The 16,251-nt window shown below is 41.5% G+C and overlaps 1 protein-coding gene across 1 annotated transcript in view; it reads right to left on the reverse strand.

The window, feature by feature from the left end:
• LOC106609815 (thyrotropin-releasing hormone-degrading ectoenzyme) overlaps positions 1-9,514 on the reverse strand; it is a 436,096-nt gene extending 426,582 nt beyond the window's left edge. The window contains 1 exon segment of the mRNA XM_045722407.1: positions 8,282-9,514. Within this exon segment, the coding sequence (XP_045578363.1) occupies positions 8,282-9,006 (725 nt within the window). The 5' untranslated portion in view covers positions 9,007-9,514.
• Positions 9,515-16,251: the final 6,737 nt, after the last annotated feature.

Raw genomic sequence — 16,251 nt, forward strand, 5'->3', positions numbered from 1 at the left:
GCTTATTACAGTATTATAGACACTATGTCCTGGGATTTACTATGGTCTTCTATGTAGAAGAACCCCTTACAGTATTATAGACACTATGTCCTGGGATTTACTATGGTCTATGTAGAAGAACCCCTTACAGTATTATAGACACTATGTCCTGGGATTTACTATGGTCTTCTATGTAGAAGAACCCCTTACAGTATTATAGACACTATGTCCTGGGATTTACTATGGTCTTCTATGTAGAAGAACCCCTTACAGTATTATAGACACTATGTCCTGGGATTTACTATGATCTATGTAGAAGAACCCCTTACAGTATTATAGACACTATGACCTGGGATTTACTATGGTCTATGTAGATGAACCCCTTACAGTATTATAGACACTATGTCCTGGGATTTACTATGATCTATGTAGAAGAACCCCTTACAGTATTATAGACACTATGTCCTGGGATTTACTATGGTCTATGTAGAAGAACCCCTTACAGTATTATAGACACTATGTCCTGGGATTTACAATGGTCTATGTAGATGAACCCCTTACAGTATTATAGACACTATGTCCTGGGATTTACTATGGTCTATGTAGAAAAACCCCTTACAGTATTATAGACACTATGTCCTGGGATTTACTATGGTCTTCTATGTAGAAGAACCCCTTACAGTATTATAGACACTATGTCCTGGGATTTACTATGGTCTATGTAGAAAAACCCCTTACAGTATTATAGACACTATGACCTGGGATTTACTATGGTCTATGTAGAAAAACCCCTTACAGTATTATAGACACTATGTCCTGGGATTTACTATGGTCTTCTATGTAGAAGAACCCCTTACAGTATTATAGACACTATGTCCTGGGATTTACTATGGTCTATGTAGATGAACCCCTTACAGTATTATAGACACTATGTCCTGGGATTTACTATGGTCTATGTAGAAAAACCCCTTACAGTATTATAGACACTATGTCCTGGGATTTACTATGGTCTATGTAGATGAACCCCTTACAGTATTATAGACACTATGTCCTGGGATTTACTATGGTCTATGTAGAAAAACCCCTTACAGTATTATAGACACTATGTCCTGGGATTTACTATGGTCTTCTATGTAGAAGAACCCCTTACAGTATTATAGACACTATGTCCTGGGATTTACTATGGTCTATGTAGATGAACCCCTTACAGTATTATAGACACTATGTCCTGGGACTTACTATGGTCTATGTAGAAGAACCCCTTACAGTATTATAGACACTATGTCCTGGGATTTACTATGGTCTATGTAGAAGAACCCCTTACAGTATTATAGACACTATGTCCTGGGATTTACTATGGTCTATGTAGAAAAACCCCTTACAGTATTATAGACACTATGTCCTGGGATTTACTATGGTCTATGTAGAAGAACCCCTTACAGTATTATAGACACTATGTCCTGGGATTTACTATGGTCTTCTATGTAGAATAACCCCTTACAGTATTATAGACACTATGACCTGGGATTTACTATGGTCTATGTAGAAGAACCACTTACAGTATTATAGACACTATGTCCTGGGATTTACTATGGTCTATGTAGAAGAAACCCTTACAGTATTATAGACACTATGTCCTGGGATTTACTATGGTCTATGTAGAAGAACCCCTTACAGTATTATAGACACTATGTCCTGGGATTTACTATGGTCTATGTAGAAGAACCTCTTACAGTATTATAGACACTATGTCCTGGGATTTACTATGGTCTATGTAGAAGAACCCCTTACAGTATTATAGACACTATGACCTGGGATTTACTATGGTCTATGTAGAAGAACCCCTTACAGTATTATAGACACTATGTCCTGGGATTTACTATGATCTATGTAGAAGAACCCCTTACAGTATTATAGACACTATGTCCTGGGATTTACTATGGTCTATGTAGAAGAATCCCTTACAGTATTATAGACACTATGTCCTGGGATTTACTATGGTCTTCTATGTAGAAGAACCCCTTACAGTATTATAGACACTATGTCCTGGGATTTACTATGGTCTATGTAGAAGACCCCCTTACAGTATTATAGACACTATGTCCTGGGATTTACTATGGTCTTCTATGTAGAAGAACCCCTTACAGTATTATAGACACTATGTCCTGGGATTTACTATGGTCTATGTAGAAGAACCCCTTACAGTATTATAGACACTATGTCCTGGGATTTACTATGGTCTATGTAGAAGAACCCCTTACAGTATTATAGACACTATGACCTGGGATTTACTATGGTCTTCTATGTAGAAAAACCCCTTACAGTATTATAGACACTATGTCCTGGGATTTACTATGGTCTTCTATGTAGAAGAACCCCTTACAGTATTATAGACACTATGTCCTGGGATTTACTATGGTCTATGTAGATGAACCCCTTACAGTATTATAGACACTATGTCCTGGGATTTACTATGGTCTATGTAGAAGAACCCCTTACAGTATTATAGACACTATGACCTGGGATTTACTATGGTCTATGTAGAAGAACCCCTTACAGTATTATAGACACTATGTCCTGGGATTTACTATGGTCTATGTAGAAAAACCCCTTACAGTATTATAGACACTATGTCCTGGGATTTACTATGGTCTATGTAGAAGAACCCCTTACAGTATTATAGACACTATGTCCTGGGATTTACTATGGTCTATGTAGAAGAACCCCTTACAGTATTATAGACACTATGTCCTGGGATTTACTATGGTCTATGTAGAAGAACCCCTTACAGTATTATAGACACTATGTCCTGGGATTTACTATGGTCTTCTATGTAGAAGAACCCCTTACAGTATTATAGACACTATGTCCTGGGATTTACTATGGTCTATGTAGAAGAACCCCTTACAGTATTATAGACACTATGACCTGGGATTTACTATGGTCTTCTATGTAGAAAAACCCCTTACAGTATTATAGACACTATGTCCTGGGATTTACTATGGTCTATGTAGAAGAACCCCTTACAGTATTATAGACACTATGACCTGGGATTTACTATGGTCTTCTATGTAGAAAAACCCCTTACAGTATTATAGACACTATGTCCTGGGATTTACTATGGTCTTCTATGTAGAAGAACCCCTTACAGTATTATAGACACTATGTCCTGGGATTTACAATGGTCTATGTAGAAAAACCCCTTACAGTATTATAGACACTATGTCCTGGGATTTACTATGGTCTATGTAGATGAACCCCTTACAGTATTATAGACACTATGACCTGGGATTTACTATGGTCTTCTATGTAGAAGAACCCCTTACAGTATTATAGACACTATGTCCTGGGATTTACTATGGTCTATGTAGAAGAACCCCTTACAGTATTATAGACACTATGTCCTGGGATTTACTATGGTCTTCTATGTAGAAGAACCCCTTACAGTATTATAGACACTATGACCTGGGATTTACTATGGTCTATGTAGAAGAACCCCTTACAGTATTATAGACACTATGTCCTGGGATTTACTATGGTCTATGTAGAAGAACCCCTTACAGTATTATAGACACTATGTCCTGGGATTTACTATGGTCTATGTAGAAGAACCCCTTACAGTATTATAGACACTATGTCCTGGGATTTACTATGGTCTATGTAGATGAACCCCTTACAGTATTATAGACACTATGTCCTGGGATTTACTATGGTCTATGTAGAAGAACCCCTTACAGTATTATAGACACTATGTCCTGGGATTTACTATGGTCTTCTATGTAGAAAAACCCCTTACAGTATTATAGACACTATGTCCTGGGATTTACTATGGTCTATGTAGAAGAACCTCTTACAGTATTATAGACACTATGTCCTGGGATTTACTATGGTCTATGTAGAAGAACCCCTTACAGATTTATAGACACTATGTCCTGGGATTTACTATGGTCTATGTAGAAGAACCCCTTACAGTATTATAGACACTATGTCCTGGGATTTACTATGGTCTATGTAGAAGACCCCCTTACAGTATTATAGACACTATGTCCTGGGATTTACTATGGTCTTCTATGTAGAAGAACCCCTTACAGTATTTTAGACACTATGTCCTGGGATTTACTATGGTCTTCTATGTAGAAGAACCCCTTACAGTATTATAGACACTATGTCCTGGGATTTACTATGGTCTATGTAGAAGAATCCCTTACAGTATTATAGACACTATGTCCTGGGATTTACTATAGTCTATGTAGAAGACCCCCTTACAGTATTATAGACACTATGTCCTGGGATTTACTATGGTCTTCTATGTAGAAGAACCCCTTACAGTATTATAGACACTATGTCCTGGGATTTACTATGGTCTATGTAGAAGAACCCCTTACAGTATTATAGACACTATGACCTGGGATTTACTATGGTCTTCTATGTAGAAAAACCCCTTACAGTATTATAGACACTATGTCCTGGGATTTACTATGGTCTATGTAGAAGAACCCCTTACAGTATTATAGACACTATGACCTGGGATTTACTATGGTCTATGTAGAAGAACCCCTTACAGTATTATAGACACTATGTCCTGGGATTTACTATGGTCTATGTAGAAAAACCCCTTACAGTATTATAGACACTATGTCCTGGGATTTACTATGGTCTATGTAGAAGAACCCCTTACAGTATTATAGACACTATGTCCTGGGATTTACTATGGTCTTCTATGTAGAAGAACCCCTTACAGTATTATAGACACTATGTCCTGGGATTTACTATGGTCTATGTAGAAAAACCCCTTACAGTATTATAGACACTATGTCCTGGGATTTACTATGGTCTTCTATGTAGAAGAACCCCTTACAGTATTATAGACACTATGTCCTGGGATTTACTATGGTCTATGTAGAAAAACCCCTTACAGTATTATAGACACTATGACCTGGGATTTACTATGATCTTCTATGTAGAAGAACCCCTTACAGTATTATAGACACTATGTCCTGGGATTTACTATGGTCTATGTAGAAAAACCCCTTACAGTATTATAGACACTATGTACTGGGATTTACTATGGTCTATGTAGAAAAACCCCTTACAGTATTATAGACACTATGACCTGGGATTTACTATGATCTTCTATGTAGAAGAACCCCTTACAGTATTATAGACACTATGTCCTGGGATTTACTATGGTCTATGTAGAAGAACCCCTTACAGTATTATAGACACTATGTCCTGGGATTTACTATGGTCTTTTATGTAGAAGAACCCCTTACACTATTATAGACACTATGTCCTGGGATTTACTATGGTCTATGTAGAAGAACCCCTTACAGTATTATAGACACTATGTCCTGGGATTTACTATGGTCTATGTAGAAGAACCCCTTACAGTATTATAGACACTATGTCCTGGGATTTACTATGGTCTATGTAGAAAAACCCCTTACAGTATTATAGACACTATGTCCTGGGATTTACTATGGTCTTTTATGTAGAAGAACCCCTTACAGTATTATAGACACTATGTCCTGGGATTTACTATGGTCTATGTAGAAGAACCCCTTACAGTATTATAGACACTATGTCCTGGGATTTACTATGGTCTATGTAGAAAAACCCCTTACAGTATTATAGACACTATGTCCTGGGATTTACTATGGTCTATGTAGAAGAACCCCTTACAGTATTATAGACACTATGTCCTGGGATTTACTATGGTCTATGTAGAAGAACCCCTTACAGTATTATAGACACTATGTCCTGGGATTTACTATGGTCTATGTAGAAGAACCCTTACAGTATTATAGACACTATGTCCTGGGATTTACTATGGTCTATGTAGAAGAACCCCTTACAGTATTATAGACACTATGTCCTGGGATTTACTATGGTCTTCTATGTAGAAAAACCCCTTACAGTATTATAGACACTATGTCCTGGGATTTACTATGGTCTATGTAGAAAAACCCCTTACAGTATTATAGACACTATGTCCTGGGATTTACTATGGTCTTCTATGTAGAAGAACCCCTTACAGTATTATAGACACTATGACCTGGGATTTACTATGGTCTTCTATGTAGAAAAACCCCTTACAGTATTATAGACACTATGTCCTGGGATTTACTATGGTCTTCTATGTAGAAGAACCCCTTACAGTATTATAGACACTATGACCTGGGATTTACTATGGTCTTCTATGTAGAAAAACCCTTTACAGTATTATAGACACTATGTCCTGGGATTTACTATGGTCTATGTAGAAAAACCCCTTACAGTATTATAGACACTATGTCCTGGGATTTACTATGGTCTATGTAGAAGAACCCCTTACAGTATTATAGACACTATGTCCTGGGATTTACTATGATCTATGTAGAAAACCCCTTACAGTATTATTGACACTATGTCCTGGGATTTACTATGGTCTATGTAGAAGAACCCCTTACAGTATTATAGACACTATGTCCTGGGATTTACTATGGTCTATGTAGAAGAACCCCTTACAGTATTATAGACACTATGTCCTGGGATTTACTATGGTCTTCTATGTAGAAGAACCATTACAGTATTATAGACACTATGACCTGGGATTTACTATGGTCTTCTATGTAGAAGAACCATTACAGTATTATAGACACTATGTCCTGGGATTTACTATGGTCTATGTAGATGACCCCTTACAGTATTATAGACACTATGTCCTGGGATTTACTATGGTCTATGTAGAAAAACCCCTTACAGTATTATAGACACTATGTCCTGGGATTTACTATGGTCTTCTATGTAGAAAACCCCCTTACAGTATTATAGACACTATGACCTGGGATTTACTATGGTCTATGTAGATGAACCCCTTACAGTATTATAGACACTATGTCCTGGGATTTACTATGGTCTATGTAGAAGAACCCTTTACAGTATTATAGACACTATGTCCTGGGATTTACTATGGTCTATGTAGAAGAACCCCTTACAGTATTATAGACACTATGTCCTGGGATTTACTATGGTCTATGTAGAAGAACCCCTTACAGTATTATAGACACTATGACCTGGGATTTACTATGGTCTTCTATGTAGAAAAACCCCTTACAGTATTATAGACACTATGTCCTGGGATTTACTATGGTCTATGTAGAAGAACCCCTTACAGTATTATAGACACTATGACCTGGGATTTACTATGGTCTTCTATGTAGAAAAACCCCTTACAGTATTATAGACACTATGTCCTGGGATTTACTATGATCTATGTAGAAGAACCCCTTACAGTATTATAGACACTATGACCTGGGATTTACTATGGTCTTCTATGTAGAAGAACCCCTTACAGTATTATAGACACTATGTCCTGGGATTTACTATGGTCTATGTAGAAGAACCCCTTACAGTATTATAGACACTATGTCCTGGGATTTACTATGGTCTATGTAGAAGAATCCCTTACAGTATTATAGACACTATGTCCTGGGATTTACTATGGTCTATGTAGAAAAACCCCTTACAGTATTATAGACACTATGTCCTGGGATTTACTATGGTCTTCTATGTAGAAAAACCCCTTACCTTCTAACGACTATTGTGTGGCTTGTGAGCGTCATCACAGAGCAAAACAGGTGCGTGTTAGTGAGAGGCTATTCCTAGATGGGTCATAACAGATTGTTTTCAAACCGTTTGGAATTTACAAACGTTTTTTTGTGAGAACCGTTTTCGGGATCTCACAAACACCGTTTCCCTGTCTCACAAACACCGTGTCTCACAAACACCGTTTCCCTGTCTCACAAACACCGTTTCCCTGTCTCACAAACACCGCTGTAGAATGTTCATATCTTTGTAGGATGTATAGTTTTGAAACCAAAATGTACTTTATGAGGGTATTATACAATGTTACGCTTAATTTAGAAAATGCCACCAGAGGGTGTCAGAGTTGAACAGGCTAGCGCAGTCCCTCATTAACCACACATACTAATGGTTGGTTATCAGCGGATACAGAACAACATGTTTTAAAGGGGCTAGAAGCACAAAACGGGCGCGGATTACTGTGGGACTCAAGAGTTCAGCTGACAGCATCACACACTGCTTTCAAGTAGGCACTTTGGTTGAGAGCCAGACATGACAGAATAAAACGTGTTTAAAAGCAAAGGCTACTTTGTAATATAATGTCTAATCCGTTTCATTTTTTGGGGAGGGGAAACAAATAAGGTTAGTGGATTGTACAGGCTACAAACACAATGCTAACTCATACGTCATCATGCCATGGGGTGTGTATGCATAGAGTAACTGTAATGTAAATGGTTACCTTCTCTCTCCCTGTAGCATGTATGAGCTGCGGAAAAATCCCAGGAGTTCACTTTCTATTTCAGCGTCGAAAGTAATGTTTACTTTATACGTCCTCATGGGCTTCAGTTCCCTGTGCAAAGCGATCACATAAACCTGGTTGCCTGGGTAATGGAATTGGCGGTGGATTCTCATGACACCGGGTTTTTTATTATCCGAGTAAACCGCCACTTTCTCCACCTCGAGGCGGTCCATGTGAAGCACTATGAATTTGGTAGAGTTCACACACTCGAATTCAATGTTCACTTCCCCAGAGAATGTAAAGTTATCCATGTTCACTGAGAGACGCAGGTCGTAGTGCCGGGGCCGGAGAGATGTCGGTAACCGGAGGTGTCTCCACGGCTGGGCTTCTTCATCTTTGTGGTTCCCGTTTCCATCCCGTGACCCGTTGAACTTGGCGTTAGAGCCATTGCCCCCTCGTGAGCTGCTCTCCCCGGCGCACTCCTCGAACCGGACGCTGAGGAGAACCGCGATGGCCGTGACGACGATGAGTGTGAGGATGGAGATGGCGAACCCCAGGACCAGTTTCTTGTGGACGGTGATGCTTCGCTCCGTGGTCCGGGGCCGAACCACCATGCTATCGGCCCATTGGTCCGACAGGCCTCTGCCGTTCCTCATGTTATTATCCTCTATCCCCATCGGAGTGAATGATAAGCCCTTGTTGCCAAGCTTATCCTCCAAAGACATACTCTGCCAAATCAGAATATGAGAGTTGGTTGGGGTCCGGGCGCAAAAGGGAAACGAAATCCCGATAACAGAGTGTCATCAGTCAGGTCTAATAGTTGCCACTTAGAATAGTCATAAATGTGTCGCGGAGATGAGCACGGCTGATGCCCTGTTGAAGTGCCCGGCGGTAGCAATGCGACGCGGAATCATAAAAGTGCCCAAAATCAACTTTCCTGGTCGATTGAAATCACGGTTTAAATCACAAGCACGAGTATTGGAGTTTAATTTGCTATCCTCATTGTTATCTATCTGCCTTCACGGCCTCCGTCTCCGCGCACACAAAGTGTTGCACAGAACACAATCCATCGCGGGGACTGATGCTGCTGCTGGTGCTGATGATGCGGTTACTGATGGTCCTCACCCTCCGAGCTGTGTGCTCATATTCAGAGCTGCTCCCACATCTACAATATAAAGGACTCTCTCTCTCTTTCTCTCTCTCTGTGCCTCTCGCTCTCTCTCTCTCTCTCTCTCTCTCTCTGTGTCTCTCGCTCTCTCTCTCGCTCCTCTCTCTGCCTCTCTCTCGCTCCGTCGCTCGCTCTCTCTCTGTCTCTCTCTCTCTCTCTCTCTCTCTCTCTCTTTCTCTCTCTGTGTCTCTCGCTCACTCTCTCTCTCTCTGTGTCTCTCGCTCGCTCTCTCTCTCTCGCTTCTCGCTCGCTCGCTCGGTCGCTCTCTCTCTCTTTCTCTCTCTCTCTCTCTCTCTCACTCTCACTCTCATTCAACGCCGTAGGAATCTCAGCCTACTTCTTCTTATAAGAAGGAACTCACGACGGATTTCAACCAGTTAGGAGAAGAAAACAATTACCAACGACAGAGAGCGAATGAGTTTCCCAGCCCCGCTTGCTTTGCCAGAGAACAAATAGACCTAGATCATTGCGAAATGCGCAGCAGGACAGAGGCGGAGAGCTCTCCCTCCCTCCGTGCAGAATAGCGGGCTCATCTCCTCGCTCGGTGAGATACTGTAGGATGGATAGAAACAACGCCTCGTCAGGAAATTATATAGGTCTATGTGGGAAAAGACTTCAACTGTAGTCAAGTGCTGAAACCGTCAAGTGACGGGGGGCTACGGCAGGCTATACATAGTGGTTGTGCAGCAAGCAGCCTTCCCTAGAACAGAATATTGAACCCCGTCGGGCTGCCTGCCACCTATTCACAGCCACCTAAATAGGCTACATCATGACATTCATGCTGAGCGTGATAATGACGTTAGTAGCCTGTTTTAACACCAGTATCAATAATACAATATAGCCTATCTGCACATTTACGCACGGACATTACGCACCGATAGAGGGGTCATTTGACACGAGCATAAATATAAATGATGTGATACATTGTAAAATATATATATATATAATCTCAGAAACACTTTATTACAGTGGCTTCAGTGACTCCAGAGGAGTGATGTCTATGGCTGTGGTCTCCTGTACAGTCATTTCATGTTCGCCATCTTGTGGACCTGGAACAAAGCGCAGCCTAATTGTTGGTAATTTCCCAGTATGCACACTGACGGTGTTATTATTCCTATTTCCGTAAACACTTTTCTCAAACCAGCTCAACTAATAGTCACATTTGAGTCTGTAGAAGATACCCCACGCTGTGTTTTGTCATTGATCTGGAGGCCTGTAATAGAACATGTATAATGTGAATTCTCTATTCAGCCCCAAGTAACAAAATATAGCTACAAAAACAACACACTTACACTTGATTAGGTAGTTATTTGGTTCAGAGTTAGCAGCGGTGGGTCTTCCTGTTGAATCTCCAAGTAGGAACTTTTCTCTAAAATCTGAAATAATCCATCTGATTACTGAACAAACACAGAGATGTGGACAGTAACAACCAATATCTGTTTATATCCACACTGTGCATTGGCAGCACAAACTGCAAACATGCCATACATACACTATCCCTGGAAAAGGTCATTAACAGTGACTAATGGTGTTTTACCAATGTGCATCCCAAATGGCACCCCTTTTGCTATATAGTGCACTACTTCAGACCAGGGTCCATAGGGTCCACTGTATATGGAATAGGGTGCCGTTTGGGACACAAGCCATATCAGCAGCTCGCCGCCTCTCCCTCAGTAACAGTTTAACTGGAGTGAGACAGACCGGGGTGAAACAGTCACCACATCTGTAATCGACATGGAGAACGAGGAATTCTCACAGCACAGAATAATCAATACGAGACCTTAACGACACCACCAGCATCCAGACCCAGCATCCAGACCCAGCATCCAGACCCAGCAGCCAGACCCAGCAGCCAGACCCAGCAGCCAGACCCAGCAGCCAGACCCGGCAGACAGACCCAGCAGCCAGACCCAGCAGCCAGACAGACCCAGCAGCCAGCCTCAGCAGCCAGACCCAACAGCCAGCCAGACCCAGCAGCCAGACCCAGCAGCCAGACCCAGCAGCCAGCCAGACCCAGCAGCCAGCCCCAGCAGCCAGACCCAGCAGCCAGAACCAGCAGCCAGACCCAGCAGCCAGCCAGACCCAGCAGCCAGACAGACCCAGCAGCCAGACCCAGCAGCCAGACCCAGCAGCCAGCCAGACCCAGCAGCCAGCCAGACCCAGCAGCCAGCCAGACCCAGCAGCCAGCCCCAGCAGCCAGCCCCAGCAGCCAGACCCAGTAGCTATTTAGCTGTGTATGGGGAATGGCTCACTATTCATATTTACACTAACTCTCCAGTGTTTTCACATGTCTATGAAATATGACCTAGAATTAATTATAATATGATGAAATAGTTTTCCTTGCTAAAAAAAAAAGGTAATTAATTATGTTAGAAAGCTGCTTTTTCTGTGTTGGAATGTTGTGGGCGTACCCCAAAAACAGAATGGTTTGGGCGTATACCGGTCATACAAAACTATTAACGCGAGTAGATCGCTGATTGGTCATTTCATTCTCCTCAGGAGGATGACATCATCCTCTATGAGGAAATAGCAAGCATTTTTTAAAAATAGTCTGTTTAAGCTGAATCAACAACATTATTTGGGTATGAGTTAACAGAATATGACATTTTAAAAGTTAGATTTTCAGTGGACAGTTAAATTAATGCAGAAGACATTGTGACATGGTCTGCATGGAGACAGCAGTCTGGTCTGTGGTGGTCTGTGACATGGTCTGCATGGAGACAGTAGTCTGGGCTGTGGTGGTCTGTGACATGGTCTGCATGGAGACAGTAGTCTGGTCTGTGGTGGTCTGTGACATGGTCTGTATGGAGACAGCAGTCTGGTCTGTGGTGGTCTGTGACATGGTCTGCATGGAGACAGTAGTCTGGGCTGTGGTGGTCTGTGACATGGTCTGCATGGAGACAGCAGTCTGGTCTGTGGTGGTCTGTGACATGGTCTGCATGGAGACAGTAGTCTGGGCTGTGGTGGTCTGTGACATGGTCTGCATGGAGACAGCAGTCTGGTCTGTGGTGGTCTGTGACATGGTCTGCATGGAGACAGTAGTCTGGTCTGTGGTGGTCTGTGACATGGTCTGCATGGAGACAGTAGTCTGGGCTGTAGTGGTCTGTGACATGGTCTGCATGGAGACAGCAGTCTGGTCTGTGGTGGTCTGTGACATGGTCTGAATGGAGACAGTAGTCTGGTCTGTGGTGGTCTGTGACATGGTCTGCATGGAGACAGTAGTCTGGGCTGTGGTGGTCTGTAACATGGTCTGCATGGAGACAGCAGTCTGGTCTGTGGTGGTCTGTGACATGGTCTACATGGAGACAGTAGTCTGGGCTGTGGTGGTCTGTGGCATGGTCTGCATGGAGACAGCAGTCTGGTCTGTGGTGGTCTGTGACATGGTCTGCAGTAAGACAGGAATCAGTCTGTGGTGGTCTGTGGCGTGGTTCAGTGGTATCAGTGTGTGGTGGTTCAGTAGTATCAGTGTAGTGGTTCAGTAGTATCAGTGTAGTGGTTCAGTAGTATCAGTGTGTAGTAGTGGTTCAGTAGTATCAGTGTAGTGGTTCAGTATTATCAGTGTAGTGGTTCAGTAGTATCAATGTAGTGGTTCAGTAGTATCAGTGTAGTGGTTCAGTAGTATCAGTGTGTAGTGGTTCAGTAGTATCAGTGTGTAGTGGTTCAGTAGTATCAGTGTTTAGGTTCAGTAGTATCAGTGTAGTGGTTCAGTAGTATCAGTGTGTAGTAGTGGTTCAGTAGTATCAGTGTTTAGGTTCAGTAGTATCAGTGTAGTGGTTCAGTAGTATCAGTGTGTAGTAGTGGTTCAGTAGTATCAGTGTTGTGGTTCAGTAGTATCAGTGTAGTGGTTCAGTAGTATCAGTGTGTAGTAGTGGTTCAGTAGTATCAATGTAGTGGTTCAGTAGTATCAGTGTAGTGGTTCAGTAGTATCAATGTGTGGTAGTGGTTCAGTAGTATCAGTGTGTTATAGTGGTTCAGTAGTATCAGTGTAGTAGTTCAGTAGTATCAGTGTAGTGGTTCAGTAGTATCAGTGTTGTGGTTCAGTAGTATCAATGTAGTGGTTCAGTAGTATCAGTGTAGTGGTTCAGTAGTATTAGTGTAGTGGTTCAGTAGTATCAGTGTGTTGTAGTGATTCAGTAGTATCAGTGAGTTGTAGTGGTTCAGTAGTATCAGTGTAGTGGTTCAGTAGTATCAGTGTAGTGGTTCAGTAGTAGCATTGTGTTGTAGTGGTTCAATAGTATCAGTGTAGTGATTCAGTAGTATCAGTGTAGTGGTTCAGTAGTATCAGTGTGTTGTACTGGTTCAGTAGTATCAGTGTAGTGGTTCAGTAGTATCAGTGTAGTGGTTCAGTAGTATCAGTGTGTAGTGGTTCAGTAGTATCAGTGTAGTGGTTCAGTAGTATCAGTGTAGTGGTTCAGTAGTATCAGTGTTGTGGTTCAGTAGTATCAATGTAGTGGTTCAGTAGTATCAGTGTAGGGGTTCAGTAGTATCAGTGTAGTGGTTCAGTAGTATCAGTGTGTTGTAGTGATTCAGTAGTATCAGTGTGTAGTAGTGGTTCAGTAGTATCAGTGTAGTGATTCAGTAGTATCAGTGTAGAGGTTCAGTAGTATCAGTGTAGTGGTTCAGTAGTATCAGTGTGTTGTAGTGGTTCAGTAGTATCAGTGTGTTGTAGTGGTTCAGTAGTATCAGTGTAGTGGTTCAGTAGTATCAGTGTAGTGGTTCAGTAGTATCACTGTGGTGGTTCAGTAGTATCAGTGTAGTGGTTCAGTAGTATCAGTGTAGTGGTTCAGTAGTATCAGTGTAGGGGTTCAGTAGTATCAGTGTAGTGGTTCAGTAGTATCAGTGTGTTGTAGTGATTCAGTAGTATCAGTGTGTAGTAGTGGTTCAGTAGTATCAGTGTAGTGATTCAGTAGTATCAGTGTAGAGGTTCAGTAGTATCAGTGTAGTGGTTCAGTAGTATCAGTGTGTTGTAGTGGTTCAGTAGTATCAGTGTAGTGGTTCAGTAGTATCAGTGTGTAGTGGTTCAGTAGTATCAGTGTAGTGGTTCAGTAGTATCACTGTAGTGGTTCAGTAGTATCAGTGTGTTGTAGTGGTTCAGTAGTATCAGTGTAGTGGTTCAGTAGTATCACTGTAGTGGTTCAGTAGTATCAGTGTAGTGGTTCAGTAGTATCAGTGTGTTGTAGTGGTTCAGTAGTATCAGTGTGTTGTAGTGGTTCAGTAGTATCAGTGTAGTGGTAGTGGTTCAGTAGTATCAGTGTAGTGGTTCAGTAGTATCAGTGTAGTGGTTCAGTAGTATCAGTGTAGTGGTAGTGGTTCAGTAGTATCAGTGTGTTGTAGTGGTTCAGTAGTATCAGTGTAGTGGTTCAGTAGTATCAGTGTAGTGGTTCAGTAGTATCAATGTGTGGTAGTGGTTCAGTAGAATCAGTGTAGTGGTTCAGTAGTATCAGTGTAGTGGTTCAGTAGTATCAGTGTGTGGTAGTGGTTCAGTAGTATCAGTGTAGTAGTTCAGTAGTATCAGTGTAGTGGTTCAGTAGTATCAGTGTAGTGGTTCAGTAGTATCAATGTGTGGTAGTGGTTCAGTAGTATCAGTGTAGTGGTTCAGTAGTATCAGTGTAGTGGTTCAGTAGTATCAGTGTGTAGTGGTTCAGTAGTATCAGTGTAGTGGTTCAGTAGTATCAGTGTGTAGTGGTTCAGTAGTATCAGTGTTTAGGTTCAGTAGTATCAGTGTAGTGGTTCAGTAGTATCAGTGTGTAGTAGTGGTTCAGTAGTATCAGTGTTTAGGTTCAGTAGTATCAGTGTAGTGGTTCAGTAGTATCAGTGTGTAGTAGTGGTTCAGTAGTATCAGTGTTGTGGTTCAGTAGTATCAGTGTAGTGGTTCAGTAGTATCAGTGTAGTGGTTCAGTAGTATCAGTGTAGTGGTTCAGTAGTATCAGTGTAGTGGTTCAGTAGTATCAGTGTGTTGTAGTGGTTCAGTAGTATCAGTGTGTTGTAGTGGTTCAGTAGTATCAGTGTGTTGTAGTGGTTGTGTAGTATCAGTGTGTTGTGGTAGTATCAAGCCTCAGTGTCAGACATGTCTATGCTTTCTCATGTCTCATCTGATCTCCCAGCAAAATGAGTACTACTTTGCTGATGCTGGGAGTCATTCTGTTTATATTATTTTTTTCTGCCTGGAGTTGAGGTTTGGGTCTGTTGGTCTGTCTAGTTGTCTTTAAGTCACAAAGACCAGACAAGAAATCACAAGGTGATCTCTTTGATGGGGACGATTAGAATCTCTCTCTCTCTCTCTCTCTCTCTCTCTCTCTCTCTCTCTCTCTCTCTGTCTGTCTGTCTGTCTGTCTGTCTCTCTCTCTCTCTCTCTCTCTGTCTGTCTGTCTGTCTGTCTGTCTGTCTGTCTGTCTGTCTGTCTGTCTGTCTGTCTGTCTGTCTCTCTCTCTCTCTCTCAATTCAATTTCAACTTCAGTTTAAGAGCCTTTTTTGGCATGGGAAACATATGTTAATATTGCAAAAGCAAGTGAACCAGATAATAAACAAAAAGTGAAATAAACAATACAAATTAACAATAAACATTATACTCACAGAAGTTCCAAAATAATAAAGACATTACTAATGTCATATTATGGACAAATAGTTAAAGTACAAAAGGGAAAATATATTAACATAAATATGGGTTGTATTTACAGTGGTGTTTGTTCCTCACTGGTTGACCTTTTCTTGTGGCAACAGGTCACAAATATTGCTGCTGTGATGGCACACTGTGGTAATTCACCCAGTAGATATGGGAGTTTATCAAAATTGGGTTTGGTTT

Source organism: Salmo salar, chromosome ssa07 (genome assembly GCF_905237065.1).
Source record: "Salmo salar chromosome ssa07, Ssal_v3.1, whole genome shotgun sequence".
In the NCBI taxonomy this organism is placed as follows: Eukaryota; Metazoa; Chordata; class Actinopteri; order Salmoniformes; family Salmonidae; genus Salmo; species Salmo salar.